Genomic DNA, 24,876 nt, shown 5'->3' on the forward strand with positions numbered 1-24,876 from the left:
GGGTCAAAAGGGAAATATAAGGGAATATTATTTAGTAGAAAATAAATTCTAAAAAACTGTTGCAATCATATATTTTCTTTTTCGGCCTTTTTTGTAAAAATTAGGGATTCTACGAGTTGCAGTTTGAAAAAAAAATTAGACTATGAAGACAATAAGAAAATGGAAATGAAAAATACATAATTAAAAAAAAAAATTTTTTGAGAACATGAATAAATGCATTTGTAATTTTTAACCACTGAAAATGGTACCATTTATATCAGAAAACCCAGGGGGGATGATAGTTCTCTACCTGTGTTCTCAGTTAGCTGTACTGTACACTTACAACTGTTTACTAATATTGATATACTATAGGCTAGGCCAGAATCTGCTTATAATAATCAAATATGCAGTACGCTCTCGGTATAGTTCCTGGTCAACGAGGTTATAGTGTATAGAGTGATGATGTACGCTAATCCTTTACTAATTTTATAGGCCATAAACTATACCGAGAGCGTACTGCATATTTGTTTATTTTAAGTTGATTCTGGCCTAACCTATAGTATATCAATATTAGTAAACAGTTGTCAGTGTACAGTACAGCTAACTGAGCACACAGGTAGAGAACTATCATCCCCCCTGTTCCTGGCCTATACAATTAGATAAGGATTAGTGTACATCATCACTCTATACACTAAAACCTCGTTGGGAAAACCACATTACAAAAAAGATTTACGGACAAAAAAGCTTTGTAAAATATACCGTTCGGAATTTTTTCGTAATTTCAGAGTTTTAGGGGTTCTCAGCTAACTGTTTGAATCATAATATTTTGTGCGAAATTTTAAATATTTTGATCCTGAACATTCTGCTTTTGAACAAAATATTTGCAATTTCTAAATGGGTTCGGAAAGTTCAATATTTCGATGAAAATGTTCGGATGTATCTAACATTTTCTTAAACCCTCCTCTCGGAGCGGGAAATCTCTAAATACTGATATTCTGTGAAGCTGGGCGGAGAGAAGAGAATATACTTTGACACTAGCGAAGAGTAGAGAGTCTACTCCGGTGTTTACTCTCTAACCGGAGTCTGGAATCATATTCTCACGTCGGCAAAAAATGCAAGATTTTTTAGAAAAGATGTTGACTTAAAGGGACTGTGAAGAAAAATGAAAGGGGTATAGGTTGAAACCTAAGAACTTCAGGAGTTGACGAGACTTGTAAGAGTTCTATATCTGATGTTCCTGTTTCAAGAAATTGATATGAAACTGTGCCAAAGTTATACCAAAACTTATATATATAAGATTTGCTGAATATGATCTGTTTAAAACTTAGAATCTTATACCAAATCTTGCATATATGAGTTTTGGTATAATTTTGATACTGTTTTATAACAATTTCTCGAGACAGGAACATTAGATAGAACTCTTATAGGTCTCGATCAATTCCTAAAATACTTAGGTTTCAGACTTTACCCCCTTTCATTTTTCCTGTACAGTCCCTTTAGGAAAAGTCCACGTAATTCAAAGTGACTTTTTATTTACTTCCTGAACTATTTAGAAATGCAGTACATGTTATTCTTTAGAATTGCAGTACATGTTATTCTTTTCGAAATAATTCAAATTTTTAATAAAAGGTGTAAATAAGCTTTTATAATCAACATTCATGTATTTAAAAAACTAAGAAAAGAAATTAAAAATAAATTGAATTTTTTGGATATTTAATAAAAACACATTTAGATTTCCAACTAAATAAATTTAGGAAGATTTAAAAATCGTCACCGAATTTACATGTTTATTGTCACACATATTTTAAAACATAAACAAATCTACAGGATACTGTTTTGTATTTCCCAATTTGTTAGGTTATATAGGTCAGAGAAAAAGAATAAGTTTTTTGACAAAAAGTGTAAAAAAAGTGAAAAAAACTAGTTGAAGTCCAAATCTCTTTTAGCGCCACTCGGCTCATGCCCCTAACAAATAATATGAATTGCAAAATTGACATAATGCAAGTTCAACAAATATTTTATGTTTTTCCATTTGTCGCATAACAAAACAATAGCAAAAGTTTTTCAATTTCTGCTTTTTATTTCTTTTATTTTGTCTCATCAAACAACAACATCTTTCATAATTCATGAAGATTGTGATGTAAATAAATATTTTATTTGTAGATGGGATACATACATAAGAACTCTTTTATTATTGTGTTATGCCATTATTACATATAAAAACTGTTGCATGGGTTTTGCAGTGGAAAAACATTTATTTTTTCTATGCTTTTTAAAACACAATTGCTAATTAAAAAGCTATAAAGCCACTGTTTTAAATTTTTCAAAAAATTTTCATGAAATCTTTGAAACAAATTTGGTTAAACAAATTTGAATTTATAAAAAATACAATTCAAAACGTACATTGTTCTATTTTTAACATTTTGATTTTTGGTCAATATACCAAATTTGACAAGATTTGACAAGTTTCAAATTTGTCAAATTCGTAAAATCACTATTTCCCTATTTCATTTGTAGAAAGTTAATTGCAATGGAGAGGCATTCATTTTTTATTCTTTTTTAAACCAAGAAAAAATTTGAAAACAATGATAAACACAGTTTTTAAATTATCCAACGAATGAAATGTCTAGAATTTTAGTAAACATACTGAGAAAACGATTTTAAAACGTTTTACTTCATCAATTTTCCTTTGTCGGGGTACAGAGGTAGTGTCGGAGAAATTGTTTGGTTTGGATTACTCCGAGATATGAGGAGGGTGGTAAAGACGACATTATACTCGATATGAGGATTTATGGGCAACAGTTTTTAAATTATCCAACGCATTGAAAGTTTAGAACCACTTTTGTTTTGTCCAAAAAAATTATATCTGAATTTTAGCAAAACTACGTTAGTGTTATTTTCTTCTTATCACTTTTAAATATTTGCCAAAAATTTAATCACTTTTCCTTATATTATTTGTATAAAGTTAATGGCATTGGAGATACATAATACATTAAATTTTTTATACTTTTTGAACAAAGATAAATTTAAAAAACGATGATAAACTCAGTTTTTTAGATTTTCCAACGAATACAATGTTCAGACCCAAAAGTGTTTTCTTTAGTACTTTGAAACATTTGTAAAAAATAATAATATCCTTGTATGTACAGTCTATCTACAAGTATTGTAGAAAATAATGATATCCTTGTATCCACAGTTTATCTACAAGTATTGTAAAAAATAATGATATCCTTGTATCTACAGACTATCTACAAGTCCTACAAGTATTGTTAAAATTTGAAAACTAAATACACAGGAATGTGTTGCGCATGTATTAGCACACATTTTAAACATTTTTCTCTAAGCTGTTCTTCTCGTACAAATATATGCATTGTATAATAACTAATTTTCCTTTAAGAATACATACAGGGAATACTGTTTGTGCTTACCATAGATTAATAACAACACAGATAGAACCCTGAGGCAGAAGCCAAAAGAAGTTACGCGCTTATTGCGTTGAATTACAAGACAGAGGGAGAGTCTGTTGCACGCCGCACGCACGTAACTTTTTTTGGCCTCTGCCTCAGTGTCATTGTGAAAGAAAACCCCTAAATCTTTAAAAGACGACATCTAGTGTTATTTCTGTGTTGTTTTTAATCTTTGGTGCTTACATATGCAAATATTACAGTGGGGCACACAAAACTCTGCAATAGAAGACGACATTTGAGCAATCAATTGAATGTTTAATGTTGTTAAAACAATTTTCCCAGTAGCTTTAAAAATGATATCTCGAGTGACTTGAACCTATTCCAGAGTCGAATGAATTATCCACAGTATAAAATATCTATCTTATTTTTAACAAAAAAAAAACTAAATATCTTATGCCTTGTTGATCATTCAAAGAATTAAAGGGTAATTGAAAATTCCACGATGTTCAATCACGATGAATGCGACATCAGAAGGGGTTTCCCCTTCACCTCCATATTCTGACACTAACCCTTAGCTTTTTATACATTTTAGAAAAGCCCTTTGACTCTTCTTTAATAATCAGCAAAATCTTGTTTAATATGTTTTGCGAAATCCAGGTATTTTGCAAAAACTATGCTAAAACCAAAATTGCGCAAAATATGACAAATTATACATTTTTGATAAGCTCTTGACCCAGCGAATTCAAATTTGGAATTGCACAATTATTAAAAGTGTGTAATCAAGAAAAACTAAAAATTTACAAAAGGCTTTGTAAGAACTTATGCAAATTTCTATGAAAAATTTTGCAATCTGGTTTTCTTTGTCAATGGGAAATCCAAGGACTGGAAGAAGTATGCCTAAACTAAAACTAAAACTAAAAAAAATTGAAAATTCGATCGAACATGTATTTTTTGAGTTATGTTAAAAACACAAGGATGTAAGGGGGGGAGGGAGTTTTTTTGACCACCCCTCTCCCAGTAGGAATAGGGTTAAGAGTTTCAGGTCGCAATTTAAGGCTCACAATTAGAAACTTAACAGAAATCAAACCAAACTAATAGTGGAACGAGAAGTAAATAATTTTGTTAACAGCATATTTTTACACTTAGGTTGATTTAACCTTCTTTGGTTGATTACTAACTACTCCTACTATTTTCATCTAAAATATTACAATTCTATAAAGTCAACTACCACCTACTACTACTACTACTATGTATAGCATCTGAAATATTACTATTCTATAAAGTTTACTACCACCTACTCCTACTACTTTATATAGAATCTGAAATATTACTATTCTAAAAAGTTTACTACCACTACTCCTACTACTATGTATAGCATCTGAAATATTACAATTCTATAAAGTTAACACGAGAGTAATAAATAATATGGGTTCTTATAGACTACAGCTATAGATTCAGCTAAATCTAATCTAATAGAAAGTAAATTTTCAGCGAACCTTTAAATATTATAGTTCTATGTATGATATCAGAATTTCCATGCTTTGGGATATTCTAATGAATATTCGAATCCACGAATCCCTAAGTAAAAAGAGGGGGGGGGGGGGTAAATAATTATCCTTATTGTATTTTTCCTGGGCTGTCAAAACGTTCAAATGTTTTCCCTAACCAAGAAGTAACTTTATTTACTCCAACATTTTCCTAAAAACGGTTAAAAAGTAACCTTTAATCGATTGTTTTTACGTTTTTTATAAGTCAGTTCTGAACTGTGAGAAGGAATACCCAAAGCTAGAAACAAGTTCTATAATATTTCATACTCCTTGACTTTAACGCAAAAATCTATGGTAATTTTATCAAGTACTTCTGAAATACCCAAAGCTAGAAACAAGTTCTATAATAGAAATATTTTTTTCACATATGTCATAAGATAGGTTGCCTCAAAATATTAGTCAGCTAATTTGGTCCATCCATTTAGCCAGCATATATACAGGTTGTCCCAAATCATATTAGACCGAGAACGGGTCTAAATTACGATTTTCGGGACTAATTAGAAAATTTCATTAGAATGAATCATTTTGAAAAATAACATAAGGCTTATATAAGAATTTTCTTGCGGAAAATGATAAGTTTTTCGAGTATTAAGGGTTTATTTTGGTGTTAAAGATTGGAGATAATCTAATATGATATGGGACGCTCTGTATATGATGAGCAAAGAGCAGTATTATTATATAGATAATACGTATATATATATATATAGGTGTAGAAAAAATAATAGTTAATGAAGTAAATCAAATGCCAAAACGTTGCAACACTTTAAAGCCATGGCTCTGTATTGAAAATTAATGTAACTTTCATAGCAATCTGAAGCTATGAGAAATATCTCTATCAATTCTATCTCATAGTTTCAATAGTAGTAAATATTTCCATTTACTAATAGAGCTGATTATAGGATTCATTGGATAATGAGCAAGATAGAAAGATAGATGTTACCGCCATACTATTTCTATTGGTTCAGAATAGACACCAAAGACATGGCTGAACCCTGATTGCATCAGGCGCTAATGGACTCGGCATACAGGAGTGTTTTCGCCTCTTAATCGTAAAAAACTTCACTAAACGAGATTACATAATGTTATTTTTTGGAAACACAAAATAAATTAGACTACATGCATTGTGTTAACAAATTTTTCTAACATTTATTCTTTCTTTTTAGAAATAATTAAAAGGAATGAATAAGAAGTAATCCTCAATATACAACGGATGAAGTCCGATTTACAACAAGGACAGAAAATATCGGTATGTTTTTTTCTCTAAAATGGTTTGGAAATTGACGTAAAATACGGACAGTAGGCTTGAATTATGCCTACAGTCCCATTAAGCACTTTTCTTATTTTGCATTGTAATGTTTACAGCTGGTACAAAGTTAATGTTTATCTGTATACAGTTTAAAAATTCAAAGTTAGACAGATAAACAATCTAATAATTAGCAACTACTATCAAAATAAACATTCAAATAGCGTTAAACTTTAAATTAAAGTTTTAATACCGTCACTTCCTTCTTCACATAAAAGACAGACCAAAAAACCGCAAGTTTACGCAAAGAACCAATTGGATAAAAACTAACGGAACAATGCTTTGTAATTAAAAAACTCATAATTTTAAAAGTAATAACAGATTAAAAAAGGAATGAACATCATTGGAGGTCCAATTTTTATACATTCAAGGTTTTTTCTTGTATTTAACACATCCAATTTTTATACATTCAAGGTTTTTTCTTCTTTTTAACACATCCAATATTTATACATTCAAGGTTTTTTTCTTTTTAACACATTCTATTTTTATACATTCAAGGTTATTATGGTTTTTTAACACATCCAATTTAAATTCATTCAAAGTTTTTTCTTGTTTATTAATACATCCAATTTTTATACATTTAAGATTATTTTTGTTTTTTTGACAAATCCAATTTTTATACATTCAAGATTTTTTGTTTTGTTTTTTTGACAAATCCAATTTTTATACATTCAAGGTTTTTTCTTGTTTTTTTTTTAACAAATCCAATCTTTATACATTCAAGGTTTTTTGTTTTGTTTTTTTAACACATCCAATTTTTATATTTTTTATATAAAGAACCAAAAAGTTTTTAAAAAACTAGTTTTCAAAACAGTTTTACGAAACATTTTTAAAAATCGAGTTGGTTGATAATTTAGGCTATAGCTATAGCTGGCCAAACGGCTGGACCAAAATTGGCTAACATTTTTTAGTGAACCCATGGGTACTCTGGGGATAAAATAGGATTTAAAAATCAAATATTTTTTAAAAATCATTTATCTTTTTCAAAAATCAATGATTACTTCTTCAAAAATCAATTTTTTCGCCGTCAAAAATCATTATTTTTTTCAAAATTAATTTTTTTTAAAAAGATGCAGATACGTTGTTAACTATAATTTTTTACTGCATTCTTGTCGTTAATTGAAATAATATCAATAATGAAATTATCATTTTATACGTACTTATATACTTGAATATATAGTTTAGAATGAATAGAAACCCTGTACTTATATACTTGAATATAGTTTAGAATGAATAGAAAACCCTGTATACTTATAAACTTGAAAATAGTTTAGAATGAATATAAACCCTGTATCTATATATAAATTTGGCTTGTTTGTCTGTTTGTCTGTATCCAATAAACGTCAAAACAGCTGAACCGATCGGGCCCAAATTTTTTTGTGGGACATCAAGGGACCCCAGGGAAGGTTTATGAATGATTGAAATTTTAAATATTTGTCTCCATCAAAATTCGATCTTCATTAAATTTTTTAAAATTTTGAAAATCCACGAAATTTTTTGTGAAAATCCACGAATTATTTTTGTTTTGTTTTACGATGTACACAAAGAGAACATGTTCACAATTAATTTAGAAGATGGGCGCGAAGCGCCCTCTAAGGCTAGAAAGAAGGGCGCGAAGCGCCTTGAATTTCTAGTACTTATATACTTGAATATAGTTTAGATTGAATATAAACCCTGTACTTATATACTTGAATATAGTTTAGAATGAATATAAACCCTGTATACTTATATAATTGAATATAGTTTAGATTGAATAAAAACACTGTACTTATATACTTGAATATAGTTTAGATAGAATATAAACCCTGTACTTATATACTTGAATTTAGTTTAGATTGAATATAAACACTCTGTACTTATATACTTGAATATAGTTTAGATTGAATATAAACCCTGTATACTTATTTACTTGGATAGTTGTAATAGTTTTGGTTGAATAGAAAATGCCAAGATTAATCCTCGATAAAAAAAGAAGATGGAATACAGACACAGGGGTGTATACTGAAGAGAGGAACTTACACAGAGAATTTTTAAATTATTGCACAATGTTCGGTAAACCTCATATTTTTTTAACTCCTCACTTTCTGTGTGTAATTTTGAATAATTTGTTAGAAATGATTTCGGTAAGTACGGTCGATATTTAGAACAAAATTATAGGTTTTTTTCAAGTGTGGCCCCTGAGCCCTGACCCTGTAAGATGTATGGAGGGATAGTGTAAAGGAAAATGTTTAGTTCTATCTTATCATTCTTTTCTCTCTAGATCTTAGATCCATCATCCTTCACTACATTACCTACTTGAACACAATACCTTCACTACATTACCTACTTAAACACAATACCTTCACTACATTACCTACTTGAACACAATACCTTCACTACATTACCTACTTGAACACAATACCTTCACTACATTACCTACTTGAACACAATACCTTCACTACATTACTTACTTGAACACAATACCTCCACTACATTACCTACTTGAACACAATAACTTTACTCCATTACCTGCTTGAACACAATACCTTCACTTCATTACCTACTTGAACACAATACCTTCTCTCCATTTCCTACTTGAACACAATACCTCCACTACATTACCTACTTGAACACAATAACTTTACTCCATTAACTACTTGAACACAATACCTTCACTACATTACCTACTTGAACACAATACCTTCACTACATTACCTACTTGAACACAATACCTTCACTACATTACCTACTTGAACACAATACCTTCACTACATTACATACTTGAACACAATACCTTCACTACATAACCTACTTGAACACAATACCTTCACTACATTACCTACTTGAACACAATACCTTCTCTCCATTACCTACTTGAACAAATAAATAATGCCTAATTATTACTAATAAAGTGGTTTATAGAACTTTTAAGATTTTTACACGAAAAGGAAAATATTTGGAGGAAATGAAGATGAATTGAATTTCATCTTTCAAAATCGTTGATTTAAGCAATACCTTTTTTGTAGTTAAAATTTAATCTAGAAAATTTGTATCATTTATTTAAACTTTAAAATTTTTTTCAAAAAGAGGTATTGTTTAAATCAAAGATTACAACAAAACAAGCTAAGTTTACTCCATAAATATTTCTCCAGAAAAGCTTCCTTTCTGCGTAAGAAATGCTGAAGTTTTAGTGTAATTATCTTACAAACAAATGAGTCCATATATGTTTCTAATCATGACAATCAATAAATAACTCTAATTTTTAGTATAATTCTTATGCCATTACATCAAAATGGTTAAAATTGTTCGTAAAAAAAACCAAGATATCAAAAAAGCTGTGCTGTATGATGGAGGCTCGTTTACTGCATAGCGGAGGCTCGGTCAGCCTAGCAAATCTGGGAGGCTTGTGACTTCATAGCGGAGGCTCATGGCATCCGGGGGTTCCCTCCCTCGCTGTGCACTATTTAGTTTTTAAATAATCTGGGATTCTGCTCTGAATAAAATGTACCCTATTCAACTAGGATTACAAATAATACACCCAGGGGCGTATTCAGAAATTTGTCCAGGGGGGGGGGCTTAACCTTTATATCTTTCCAGTGGGGGCTCAGCACCCCTTGGGGCCTGAAAACCCCCTGAAATCCATAGATTTCACTGTTCCAGGGAGGGGGCTTAGCCCCCATAGCCCCCCCTTAATACGCCCCTGAATACACCCTTTTTCTTTAGTTTGTCTTTAATAAAACATCTCTCTCATTTGAATTTAGTTCTATTTATGTAAAATACTATATCAAATATATATTGTAAAATAATACTGAATAAAATACATTTAAATCTCATCATCGGTAAAATTAAATTTTGTTATCAAACACGAAAATAAACTTTTAAAAAGAGAACATCTTACAAAAACTAACAGCAGAAACACTTATCGGAACATAATCAGGGGTATTTTTTAAATAAAAATTACCCCCCCCCCCCTTACGACGTGCACGAAAACATTATTTAATACTTTATTCAAGGGATTTGTAAAAAATGATTTTTGGGAAAATATAAAATAGCTTTTTAAAAATAAGTATTCATATGCTTAAACAATTTGTATTCCCTCCACCCACGCGCATCGAAAATTATTTCAAAAAAAATAAATACCCCCGGTTCAACATTTTGAGCATCAGACATAAAATAAATACAATTTTACACACGAGATTTGTTTACTTGGTTCGTTTGTAAATACGGTCCAGGAATCTGTGGAACACCTGAAACAAATTTTTTCCTCATATTTCTGAATGGAAGAAAAAAACAGAAGGGAGGTATTTATTGAAAACATTGACCCCCCCCCCCTGAATGGAAGAAAAAACAGACGGGAGGTATTAAATGAAAACATTGACCCCCCCCCCCTGAATGGAAGAAAAAACAGAAAGGAGGTATTAATTGAAAACATTGACCCCCCCTCAATGTAAATGTTGAACCATTATGAAAGACATTTAACCTAAGTTTAATTTGTTTCTTTGAAACTGAACTCCTTTTTCTAGAGCTATAGATTAAAGAAAAAAAGAGATCTTCAAACAACTCAGGCGTAAGAAAAAAACCAGGAGCCGGTTCGTATCGTACTAGTTATTTGCATACCATGACCGGCTAGCTTCTATTGAGATGAGATTAGGGTGACGAATAAAAGGGAAGATAAAATAGCAAAAAGGCAAAAACAGACAAAAAAGTCGAAAAGTTCAAAAATATTTACAGAAGAAATTAACGTAGAAAGAATATTTTTATCTGAAACCATTGTAATGATATAACTATTAACTAACCGCTTGTGGGAGAGTTTCTCCATGGATCTTCTGAATATGATCGAGAATATCTTCATGGAACTCCTCTTCAAACTTACTGTACACCCTGTACATAATAATAAACTTACTGTACACCCTGTACATAATAAGAAAACTTACTGTTCACCCTGTACATAATAATAATAGTTACTGAACACACTGTACATAATAATAAACCTTACTGTTAAACCATGAACATAATAATAAAACTTACTGTACACACTGTACATAATAATAAAACTTACTGTACACCATGTACATAATAACTATACTTACTGTACACACTGTACATAATAATAAACTTACTGTACACACTGTACGTAATAATACTTACTGTACAGGCTGTTCATATTAATAAAATTAGTATACACCATGTACATTATCATAAACTTAGCATACAATATACAATTAATGTACAATGTAAATTGTACATCTTGGCATTTCTGTTTGTTTATGTCCAATAAACGTAAACAAGAATGAGCCAATCAGAACCCGTTGTTATGTTTGAGAAGATATATGACCCCAGTTTGTGAACAATTTTGAATTTGCTTGAAAAAAAGTTCGATGTATTAAAGGAATGGTTTGAATGATTTCATACAATGCCATAACAATAATAAATACATTTTTATATTATAATATAAAATTAATGTACACAGTGTACACAGTGTAATAATTAAACGAAATCATTTTTGATTAGAAGCATAGAGAAAGGAGAAGAGGTAAAGTTTACCTCAGAAGTACACAACGACCACCCTATTAATTAATTAATAGGGTGGTACATCTCGATATGTTTACGATCTAACCCTGTACAGTGTACACTTGTATATAGAGTAATCAAATTCTTGGGGGTGGTTAAATGTAAATATTTGTATATTTGTGTAGATAGTTAGTTAGATACTTAATATGGATTGTCAACATAGGATTGTATACTGCTGCAGTACATTCCAGTTCAGTTGTTTGTTTATGTTAAGACAAGATTGATAGAATATAGCTTCGCGAGAAAATGCACGAAAAATTGCGAGTTTTTTCAAAATTCCTAATCAGTGTGCGTAATTAAATAAAATCCCCCTAGAAATACAATCACTCCTTATACAAGTTTACAGTGTTAGATACGTGATGTACACAACCGACGACCCTATTAATTTACGTCTGAGGTGAGCTTTACCTCTTCGTCTCCTTTCTCTATGATTAGAAGCTTTAAACCTTGAATGAGAATGAAGACGACATGTTTTCTAGAAAATCAAATAATTAATTTATTACTTCGGAATCCATAATTCGTTATACAGGTTCTTGACCCAGGCAACATCTTCAGGAAGAGAACTCCCATATCTATAAATATTTAAAATTTGTTAAATTAAAACTATAAATTTCACTGATTCAGGGGGGCTTAGCTGTCATAGCCCCCCCCCCTCTGTGATAGCCTGTAGTCACGCTATTTTTTTACCAGAAAAAAGGAACAGTTAGCTCTATATCTATCGCTCAACTAATTAGTTAGTTATTATATAAAATAAATTTTGGGCATCGTCTTGAGATAATAAATTAGACTTCTAGGAGACTCTACCAGAATCTGAAATTTACTATTTCAAAATTGCATGCTTGATAACTGGTATGTTTGCTATTCAAATAGATTCTAGTACAATAGATGGCAACGTAGAATTTGTAACACTCTCAGTACAACTGTATTCTGACGTCACAAGTGTCAACTCTGTTTTTGTGTCCGATAAAATTATTAATAACAGTGATAATAAAGTGCTTATCTTACAGTAAAATAAATGCAATTTTATGTGTTCTTTATTTTCTGTGTTTACACTTTTTTTAATCTTGAAAAACGCATCAACTGATGTGAGAAAATTTCATTTTCCTTGTTATATTTGACACATATGACGTTGTGTATAATTGGCCCATTTCTCTGTTGCCACCTATTGTACTTGATAATCCATTTGAAAATATTTATTTTGACCATCGCCAAAATAAATGAAGATTGAGTCACATGCATTAAAATCTTTTTTGTTGTAAACAGTTTTCTAGAATTCAGTTTTACATATAGTTATGGATCAAAAAAATCAGGGAGAAAAATATTAGGGTTTATGAAGCACATTGAATAAAGTACATAAAATGATGATCAAATTTTCTCTCCACCCAAAAATACGTTTTTTTTTCAGTGGTTAAAAAAGTAAAAAAAAACAAACAATATAAACAAATTCTGCAACGCGGTTAAAATTTTGAAAAAATGTAACTTTTTAAATGACTTTACTAGATCAAGATTAAACAAGGCTTACAGCTTTTAAATGATTTTTGCTCAATGGGTGGTTTAAAAGACAACTAATAAAAATGTATTTACTTGAGTGCTAGTTCCCTCTTATTCTCTGAACCAGCTCTTTGCATTGCTACAGTGATCAACCAGGAGCATTTACCATCCTTAATTTATTCAACTGAATCCAGATAAAATCCTGTTAAAGGGACTGTAAGCGTAATTTCAAGTGACCCTCCATGAATGATGGCAAAGCAGATTTACAACGCCATCCTTGAAAGCCCTGTCTAATCAAGTATAAATTGAATATGATTATTGAATACGGTGGAATTCAGTTGAAAACAATGGAATAGAGTTGAATAGAGTTGAATAGAGTTAAATAGAGTTGAATAGAGTTGAATAGAGTTGACTACAGTTGACTACAGTTGAACCCAGTTGAACCCAGTTGAATACAGTTGAACCCAGTTGAACCCAGTTGAACCCAGTTGAACCCAGTTGAACCCAGTTGAACCCAGTTGAACCCAGTTGAACCCAGTTGAATACAGTTGAATACAGTTGAATACAGTTAAATAATACAGTAGAATGTAGGACATTACAAAAGAAAACAGTATTATACAGTAGAAAAATATAGTAAATCCACTTAATCCAGTAGACTAAATTAAATACAGTGTAATACAATCCAATGCAAATGGATACAGAAGATTATAATAAATTAAAGTTTCATTCAAATTAATACAGTGGAGTACCTTAGAATACAGTAGTATACAATAAAATACAATTTAACTAAGTGAGATACAGATAAGANACCAGAACTTTTTAATTCAAAAAGACGACAAAAAAGGTAGGCTTTTTCATTGTATATTAACCTACAGACCATTGTACTTGATTGTCTACAGGCTGATTGTTGCTAATAATAATAATAATATTTTCTTGTCCCAATTGCTAAAAGACAACAGACAACTAAAATAAATAAATAAATAAAAAACAAAAATATCTGAAGAACAACCAGATGTAAAATTTGAAGAAATAAATCACCAATGAATTGTTAATATATCTTTTTTCATTTGATTTCCCTAACATTATTTTGCAAGAATATAGAACCCTGAATTGTTACCTTGTATCTCTCCATGGTAAAATGATCTAAACATCCTTCCTTCCCTTTCAGATGATTGAAGGTCTCCGCTGAGAGTAAATCTAGAGCCTAGACAATATTGTAAAAACTGGGTGTTAACTTTAAAGGGACTACTGATGAAAATGGAAAAAGAAGCAGAATACAGATTATCGATCGCTAACAATTTTGTTTTTATCTCAGACCTATTTGAAATGGGAATGGCGCGGCTCGATTCAAATTCAGCCTATGCCGGGCCCCATATTCTACTCTTTGACAATACCTTTAAAACAAAAGTAAGCAAACCGAAAACAAAAATTAAGTTTTAAGGAAAATGAGTTCCTGGGATTTGGATCCCCAAGGGCACCGTGCCAAGCACCTGAACAGAACTCTTAAAGTGCAATTACAAACTCATAAAAAGCAATCGGTCTCTAGCCTTTAGCTCGGCCCCAAGGGCATAAATAAGGGTTGTGTAGGGGGGTTGAATACAGTTATAATACAATAATACAGTAGAATGTAGGACATTACAAAAGAAAACAGTATTATACAGTAGAAAAATATAGTAAATCCACTTAATCCAGTAGACTAAATTAAATACAGTGTAATACAATCCAATGCAAATGGATACAGAAGATTATAATAAATTAAAGTTTCATTCAAATTAATACAGTGGAGTACCTTAGAATACAGTAGTATACAATAAAATACAATTTAACTAAGTGAGATACAGATAAGAGATACAGCTAAAGCGAACACTGTACAAAATATTATTAATCCTCTACCTGTATATCTGTTCCTAGCTTCCCGGTCACCTCAGGGTCGCCAAAGCAATCCAAATAGTCATCTTGGACCTTAGTTGTTCAAATTGTAAATTTACCAGTAGACATAATACACGGCGTGGCGTCTGTACCTAGTACCAGAGCCTCTATTTCAAATCTATTTATGTCATTGTCATGGGTATTATTAAGTGCGAAAAAGTTTTTGCCGGGAATTTGATTTTTTCAATAATATATATATAGTTTTATTCCGTTTTACTCAAATTATTTAAAAACAGGTCAATAAAGTTACTTAATCACCCTGTTTTAGGGTGATTAAGTATGTTTATCACCCTACAATGAGACAAATTAGGTATGAAATTTAAAATTTTAATACCAGGGTGAAAAAGTTACTTTTTCGCCCCGTTGCAGGGCGATAAAGTCAATTTTTCACCCTGCAACGGGAAATATTAGGTGTGATAAATTCCATCAAAATTGAATAAAATTGTTTTCGTTTCCACCATTCGATTGAAAAAAAACGAACGCATTGTACGAGATTTTAAATATGTTATATTGGATCCATGCAGTTATCATTTTAAAGAAGCCAAATATCAATTCACGTTTCTGTCAGGTTCAAAGTTCGATATATTTATAACAAAGAAAAATTTTTCAACATTCAATTTTTGGTGACCTTTTAAACTCCAAAACCTAATAAAATGTTTCAAATCAATTTATTTACCTGGAAGAAATGACCCATCTCTAACAAAATTCTTGAAGCCTAAAAAAGTACATTCAAATCTTGAAAATAGTTTTAAAATAGATATTTTTTGTATTTTTATAATGGTTGTTTATTTCACTAAATCAAATTATCAACGTTGGAAGAAAATATTATCAATAAAAATATGAGCAGAAACTGCTCACCATTGTGTAGAGGCTTTCATCAGTAACCCCCGCCATACGCATCGACAGCACCACTGGTAGGTAGAAGGAGTAGTAGGACGTCTTGTAAGTCACAATAGCCTGAAGAACAAATATAAATCTTTCTTACAGGGATTATATGCGTATTTTTCTAGTGCAAACTGTACAATTTAAATCATCAAGCTACTGTAGCATTTTTCCTTTTTATAGTATCAACGCATTTCTGAATTACACACTGAATCCTAAACAATGTCAGGCCAGATCTGAACCACTGGATCCCATGTAGACCAGGGCAAGTGGCGGACCTCAACCTTGTTTTCATTGTATTTTAACCTACAGGCCATGGTACTTGATTGTCTACAGGCTGATTGTTGTTAATAATAATAATAATAATAATAATAATAAAAATAATAATAATGTACTTAGGTACAACCCACTCTGTACGGTTTGAAGAGCAGCTAGCCTTCTCTGACTGGGTCAACACAAACCTGGGTCATGATCCTGATCTTAGGTATGACAATAAGTCATGGAGATCTCATTTCCTGGATCTTCAAGATCTTTTTCTTCGTGATCTTCTTGATCTTCTTGAAGTTCTTGATCTTCTTGATCTTTTTGATCTTTTTGATCTTTTTGATCTTCTTGATCTTTTTGATCTTATTGATCTTTTTGATCTTCTTGATCTTTTTGATTTTCATGATCTTCTTGATCTTCTTGATCTTCTTGATCTTCTTGATCTTCTTGATCTTCATGATNCCCCCAGGATTCTAGTGGAGTGGGGTAATTACCCCCCCATTTTGTGCACAATGCGGCACTTCAGAATATAAAAAAGTTTTAATTCTTGATTTTATATATTTGGTCCGACTTTGTCTCTTCCGCAGTTGTAACTAGGAATTGTATTTCAGGAGGTGTTCATGGCACCAAGTCTCAGAGTAAAACAAAACAAGAAATTGATAAAACGGGGAAAAGTATTTGTTTGAACCGGATTTAAATCAAAATGGACTTAATCTGAATTAAAAATAACATACATTCAACGAAAAAGGGAATTACCTGACCCATGGCTGTTTTGTGGGTAGTTTCATGCATCAGTTCCAACAATTCCTAATTAGTAATTATTTTGATAAAGTGATTATGAACCCCATTTACTTCATAGTTATCGTTAACTCTGCCCCCCCCCTTCTCGTATCAAAATTTGCTTTCTTGGTAAAGTCGTAATTTTCAGTGACCGTCCATTTGTTTCATTTCCAACTTTATTCCTTATACAGGGTGTCCGATGAAACATGACAGTAGCTAAACAAAATGAAGGTAGTCTTTGATATTAAAACTAAATTAGCGTCTTTTAGTAGAAAAACTAATTTTAGTATTAAAATTCTAGGCATTCACAAAATAACCCTAGTCTAGGCATTTTCAAAATGTGGTCCGACTTTTTGGCGCTTTTAATATTACCGGAGATTTGAAGAATATTGATCGGATCTCGACATTTTTGGTTTTATTGAATAAAATTAAAATCTAAAGGAAATTCTTGATGACTCCGGTAATATTGACAGTACAAAAAGGCAGACCACATTTGGGAAATCCCAGGACTAGAAGAATATAGTGGTTATTATTTCAAGAATCGTATATGAGAAATTAGTTTATCACAAAGACGACTTTCTAGCCGTCCTGCTTCTGTCATGTTTTATGGGACACCCTATAGCCGGAAACCGGAAATGTACAGTGGAACTGTATTTTGGAGTCTCCCGGAACTTAATATTCAGCTTTAAACATATATACAATCTACATCGTCCTTGCTTGGACAAAGATGTAAAAAATATCGATTTGAATCGGATATGGCACTCTTCAAGGCGGGTCAAGTCTACATTTAGCACGCAAATTTCAGAAAATATCTAAAATTTTTTTTTAGTCATTTTCTGTATCGTACAAAATTGTTAAATCAGAATTCGAACTGAGTATTTTTTTCTCAAATTTCCTTTTCCATTCAATTGCAGTCAAGTTTAATTTCCCTAATCTAAATTCAGAAAGTTTCAATTCCCTCGGTGGTAAAGATTCAAACTTTATTCTGGAGAAATTTCTTCGGGATAAAATTTGGTAAAAAAATCACAATTTTTTCCACCCACGATATTTTTAGTTAATTTTTAACTCAATTTGTGTAAGAACTTTAACAATGATCTTTTCCAGGATAAGCATATTTTTAAAAACCGCAAAAACGCATTTTCGCCACAAAAATTTTAAATCTCTGGGTTACATACCGAATAGTAAGGATTATGTCCAGGTTACTTAATGTTTCGTAAGGTTTATGTCAGGGTTACTTTCCGGATAGTGAGGTTATGTCTGGGTTACTTAGTGGTTAGTAAGGATTAAGTAAGGGGTTACTTACTGATTAGTAAGGTTTATGTCAGGGTTACTTACCGGATAGTAAGGTTTGTGTCTGAAATATTTCTTGAGTATCGAGTATACGCAGGTTTCTAGGAGGATAGAGTCATTGAACGCAGTCATCCCAATACCATCCAGCTTATACCTAAACGTTAGATAGGACAGGATCATATTAATAGTTTACCCTTATAAAGCCTTTTTTATTCAAACAGTATTTATCCTTGTTCATATATAGAGATATGTATGTTTACATACAATATTTATTGCAAAAAATATTTTGGACCATCCGTGTCACATTTGTTCCGACTAGATAAGAAATCGTGTTATTATCTATGAATTAATGAATCAATAAATCAATGAACCAATAAATCTATCAAATCTGAAAGAGAACCCTTATCCCCATGTATATAAAATAAATTTGGTTGACATTTTCCAAAAGTCGTTTTTTTTTTTTTAAATTACGTTACCAAAAGTATAACTACGTTTCGAAAGATTTGGTTAAAGTGCATAGCAGTGAAAAAACTCCAAACGTTCTAATCTAGATGCACCATTTCTTAACGAATTATAATGAAAAATTTTATCATTGACACTTGCCAAAAAAGGAAAATTTGAAGAATTTAAGAAAATTGTCGTAGTAGGACTTGGAAATAGTCTCTTAAACTGACCAGCATTTCTTGCCCCTCCTGGTATCACTGTGGTCCATTATATCATCACTAACTAAGAAGAATGCCTGTAGAAACTCTACTGTCCATCCCAGGATATTCGCCAACCTAAATATACAGATAAATTATCTCGTGAGTTAAAGAGAATGTTAACCTAATTTTTTATGAAACCGATGTTTAAAGGGACCGCAGACGAAATTTTAAATGACCCTTCATCTAAAGAGTAGCATGAATATCCTCCATAGCATTCATTAGCTCTTGATAACATCCACTCTGCTATATATTTCCAGGAATGCATAGCAGAGACAAAGCAAACCATGAAAGAATGGGTGCCAAAAATGGTTGCATGGCTCAAACTTGGTCGTGTTGCTGGGATTTCGTCACCAAATATTGGAATTTAACCTTTAACTAGATACATTGCAAAAGTCAGAATTGAATTCATATCCGGGCTGAAAACCCATTTCTCATTCAGGAATTGAAACTCTAGGTTGAGAAATGGAGCCTAAAGCTTCCCCAACATTCATGATTTGATTTGATTTGATCCAAGGAGTATGGATACTCCTTGATATCATACATCTTTATCTGATCAAGGAGGAACAAGATATCGATTTTTTTGTCTAACTGAAAATTAATTATTTAAAATAATATGTCTTCTCTACAAACACTGAAGAACGACGATATCTCCATCATTTTTACTTCGAATAAGATTTGAAGAACACCGTTGTGAATCGGACATGCAACTCTTTAAGTGGAGAGTGCATCATTACTTGAATACTATTTTGAACTGTTGCAGGCACTTTTAAGTGATCCTCCAAGCAAAGATGGCCATGTCCGATTTACAACTGTACCCTTTAATGCTTTGTCTGATCAAGTGTGAATTAGATATTCATTTTTTTGTTTCTATAAATTGTTTATTTTCATTTGTGGATTCACTGCTTTTGTCCTGCGCAATTCTTGCTGAAAAGAAACAATGAAGAAATGATATCTTCTACATTTTTGGCCAGGTTAAGGTTTCAAGGGTATCGATGTAAATTGGACATTTCCATTTTTGCATGGAATGTCACTTGAAATTACGCTTACAGTCCCTTTAATTTACCTGATATTTTCACTTGTTAGATCTTGTTTGCTGGCGAGTAATCTGAATGATGCTGGGACTGAGTAACCTCGGTTCTTCTTCCCATCTGGTACATTGTACTGGATACACTTAGTTAAATGTTTCGACAACAGAGGTCTCAAATCCTAGAAAAATTTTTGCATTTTTTATTTTTAGTATCATCAAATTCTATCTATCTTCCCATTTGAGCCTTCTTTTTATCTTCCCATTCGAGCCTTCTTTTTATCTTCCCATTTAAGCCTATTCAATCCCCATCTTTTCCGTTCCCATACCAATTTCCCCTTTTCGTTTCATAATCCCAAACTTTCTGAACCAATCCCATCTGATCTGTTTCCATCCCCTCCCATCTGATCTGTTTCCATCCCGTACCCAAACCTAATTCCCATTTCTTATCTCTATCCCATACCCCATCCTCATTCAGAACCTGCCATTTAATCCCCGTATCTCACCTCAGGTATTACGGAGAATGAAAGATCCCTGTTCAAATCTGGAAATACTGCCATAAACTCTCTTTTCTCATGTTTACTTAATAAATTAAATGTTTTTATTCGACTCCTTCTCACCGGAAGGCCATTTTTGGTTTAACCCTAGAAAGTCAAGAAATTATCGAATAGTGACAGAAATGTCACAAATTGATCAGACCAAAACTTCTAAAATTACTATTTTTTCTAGCAAATCACGTAATAAAGACGATATGGAAATAATTTTAATTTTTTTATGTCACCCACAGGTCCATAAAATGTGCACTATTTTCCCGTATTTAGTTTAACAATCAAAACATAGCGTTCCCTTAATTCTTGACACCAGCATTTCTCCCTCGGTACGAAAAAGTTAAAACTTACAACTCATAAATGATATTTAACTTTGGAGTTATAGTGATAACCAGAAAAGTCTGAAATAAGAAGACGACTTTATAGCAATACTTAAAGAGTATTTGATGGTGTTACAAAGCAAAAAGTTTTGCTTATTAAATCAATAATAAAGTAGACTGTAAAAAGGGTCTGTTTACACTGCACATCTGCTGTATGTGACGCTTATTGGACAATATCAAGTTATGAATTGAGTCTAAAAATAGTCTTCCTATATTCGAGTTATCTGCTAATCACTAGATCAGAAAAATCTGGTAGATTATCTCGAAAAAGTCGAGAATACTTCTCAAATCAAGATGGAGAATATGTGAACAACAATAACAATAACAAAGATGTAGAGAAAAAATTATCATTTGATAAAAGTAAATGACAGAAAAAAAGAAAAAATGCTGAACTTGAGTAACTCGAAACTTTAGTAAAGCTTTAAAAAGTTTTAGTTAACATTTGACAATAAAAACCATCTTTTCAAATTTTTAATGATGTTAAAGCAAAATTTTTACCTGTACATGGATTGTTCAGATGGAGCTTTACCTCCATACCACGCATTCTGACTCGCACTAAATACAAGACAAATACAGACAACATAAATAATACAGGAAACATAAACAAATATAGAAATAATAACAAATACAGAAAACATAAACAAATACAGGATACATAAACAAATACAGGAAACAAACAAATACAGAAAACATAATAAATACAGGAACATAAAAAATACAGGAAACAAAAACAAATATAGAAATAATAACAAATACAGAAAACATAAACAAATACAGGAAAAATAAACAAATATAGAAATAATAACAAATACAGAAAACATAAACAAATACGGGAAACATAACAAATATAGAAATAATAAAAAATACAGAAAACATAAACAAATACAGGAAACATAAACAAATACATGAAAAAAACAAATATAGAAAACAGAAAACATAAACAAATATAGATAACATACAGAAAACATAAACAAATACAGGAAACATAATAAATACAGGAAACATAAAAAATACAGAAAAAAAACAAATATAGAAATATAAACAAAAACAGAAAACGTAAACAAATATAGAAAACATACAGAAAACATGAACAAATACAGAAAACATAATAAATACAGGAAACATAAAAAATAAAGGAAAAAAAACAAATATAGAAACATAAACAAATACAGGAAACATAAACAAATATAGAAACATAAACAAATACAGGAAACATAAATAAATACAGAAAACATAAACCTTTAGAAAAATAAACAAATACAGAAAACGTAAACAAATACAGGAAACATAAACAAATGAGTAGTATTGTAAGTCGTTTCGTAACGTTTTTGAAAACGTGTAATAAAACTTTTGAGATTTCAACTGTTTTAATTATGGTTTACTTTTATTGACCCTCGCAGTAAAAACGATCGTTATGATAAGTTCGTTTTTGGTTCATTTCTGGTTCGTTTCTGGTTCATGTTGGTTCGTTTCTGGCTCGTTTTTGGTTCGTTTCTGGTTCTTTTCTGGTTCGTGTTGGTTCGTTTCTGGTTCGTTGCTGGTTCGTTTCTGGTTCGTTTCTAGTTCGTTTCTAGTTCGTTTTCAGTTCGTTTTCAGTTCGTTTTCAGTTCGTTTTCGGTTCGTTTTTTGGAATATGTTATCCGTCATGGTCATAATTTGGCATCATGTAATAAAAGCACATGTTTAGAAAAAAACAATTTTACAATATGCCACTTTTGGACCAGGAAATAAATTATTTAATGCACATCACTAATTATGAGACAGGAATAACCTTCAGGGAAAAAGTAACCAAAGAAATAAAAAGCCTACAAGCTAGTATAGTAATTTAATTTATTCAAAAATATGTTAAAATACTGAAAACTTTATTTCCCATTTAAAATAGTTAATCTGAAGTATGAACTTTCGTTTAACAATCTCAGGATCAAACATTGATCTCTATCTTATGCAGATTAGTTCGACTACTCTAAAATATTATGTGATGGTCATACCCTGCCCGGGTTAACGTTAACTGGTGGATCAAATCAAGCAAGGTGGATCAATTTAAAATTGCACATATTGGACGATATACAGATAAAGCTTTTAAGAAATTACCTCTGTTTCGAGATAACTGCTACACCGCTGTGTACCGCTATACAGCGCTGTACACTACTGTACACTACTGTACACCACTGTACACCGGTGTACACGGCTGCACACCGCAACTATAAAAAAGAACTACCTATGGATGGTTGGAGTAAGGATCTCGGGTTGAGACCGGATCTGAGAAACCAGGCTTCTAACACCCTTATATACACCACCTTTCATCTTATATCATTCTTTCTGAAATATCGGTAGCTAGGATAGAAAAAAACAAATTTAGAGGAAAGCTAACCAATGTGCTAACCAATAAAAAGCCAAGCAAAGTGAAAACTAACCAATGAAAAGCTAACCAAAGGGAAAGCTAACACAAGGGATAACTGACCAAAGTTAAGGCTAACAAAGAAGAAAGCTATCCAAAGGTAGAGTTGACCATGTTTACAGACTGTTCACAGAGTTTTCTCTTTTAAGGCTTGCACCTTCCCATGAACCTAAAAAATACAGATTTAGATTCAGTTCAATCCAACATAGGGAATTTTTATCAAATGAGGATATATTAAAGGCGATGGAGGAAAATAATTAACCCCCCCCCCCCAANCTAGACCTAATCCATATCCTACATAAAGATAATTATGGTGGATATCTATCCAGGATCCAACAAAGGAATCTCTCTAGACCTAATCCATATCCTGCATAAAGACAATTATAGTGGATATCTATCCAGGATCCAGCAAAGGAACCTCTCTAGACCTAATCCATATCCTGCATAAAGATAATTATGGTGGATATCTATCCAGGATCCAACAAAGGAATCTCTCTAGACCTAATCCATATCCTGCATAAAAGACAATTATGGTGGATATCTATCCAGGATCCAGCAAAGGTGCCTCTATAGACCCAATCCCTATCCTACGTCAATTTTATCAGGAAACTAAAAATCTGAATGGACGGAAAAATTTATTAGAATGTGTTTAAATCTAAAAGCTATTCCGGGGGAGGGGGATAGTTTTTGAAGATATGAGGGGAAAATGAAAATTGCACATCAAAGAGCAAGTTTTATCATCATTTATGATACTTTTATCCAATTAATAATTAATATATTTTATCCTTAAATCTTTTTTTTTCTCAATTCAACAAGAAAAAAATCCTAACATTTGTTTGGCGCTCCTCGCCAACAATCCTAACTTCTCGACAGAGCTTAATTTTAGTTTTCAAGGACGAAATGATGTTCTGTTCTTTATCGTCTAAAGTTTACAAATTTCAATGCATGCATATGGATATTATTGAATTATTGATGAAAAACATATCTCTGAGAAATAGAAAAGACGATTGTCGGACAGTATTTGACAGTATTAACAGTATTTGACGTTATTAAACAAATGATGAAGCCCAACTTATCAAGTTGAATAGGTTTGCGAACACTGATCAATTCCTGTGTTTTAAGTTTATTGGACTCTTTAAATTCAAAACTTATGACTAACAGTCGTCTTCCTTTTCCACAGTTCTATAGGTTTACCTCCATGCTCACAAGTACCAAACTTCCTCTGATCAGTGTACCAGTAGTAGGGAGCAGGATCTAATCCTTCTTCTTTATAAGCTGCCAGCAGTTCCTCCATATTATCCATCCTGAACACAGTGTTAACAATTCAGAACATTTTACATTATGATATCTATTCTTAACACAATGTTAACAATTTATAACATTATGATATCCATTCTTAT

General features: G+C 31.6%; 1 protein-coding gene across 1 annotated transcript; it reads right to left on the reverse strand.

The window, feature by feature from the left end:
* Positions 1 to 10,209: 10,209 nt before the first annotated feature.
* On the reverse strand, positions 10,210 to 23,645 carry LOC111702667 (farnesyl pyrophosphate synthase). The gene is made up of 15 exons (XM_023474421.1): positions 23,297 to 23,645; positions 21,577 to 21,633; positions 20,657 to 20,732; positions 20,190 to 20,332; positions 19,097 to 19,201; positions 18,468 to 18,576; positions 17,109 to 17,159; positions 16,550 to 16,562; positions 16,065 to 16,186; positions 15,883 to 15,921; positions 15,171 to 15,239; positions 13,371 to 13,447; positions 12,290 to 12,358; positions 11,012 to 11,096; positions 10,210 to 10,462 (listed from the first exon to the last, which is right to left on the reverse strand). Exons 1-15 carry the CDS (start codon positions 23,380 to 23,382, stop codon positions 10,418 to 10,420), a joined length of 1,146 nt encoding a protein of 381 aa, XP_023330189.1. The 5' UTR covers positions 23,383 to 23,645; the 3' UTR covers positions 10,210 to 10,417.
* Positions 23,646 to 24,876: the final 1,231 nt, after the last annotated feature.

Source organism: Eurytemora carolleeae, unplaced genomic scaffold (assembly GCF_000591075.1).
Source record: "Eurytemora carolleeae unplaced genomic scaffold, Eaff_2.0 scaffold7, whole genome shotgun sequence".
Lineage (NCBI taxonomy): Eukaryota > Metazoa > Arthropoda > Copepoda > Calanoida > Temoridae > Eurytemora > Eurytemora carolleeae.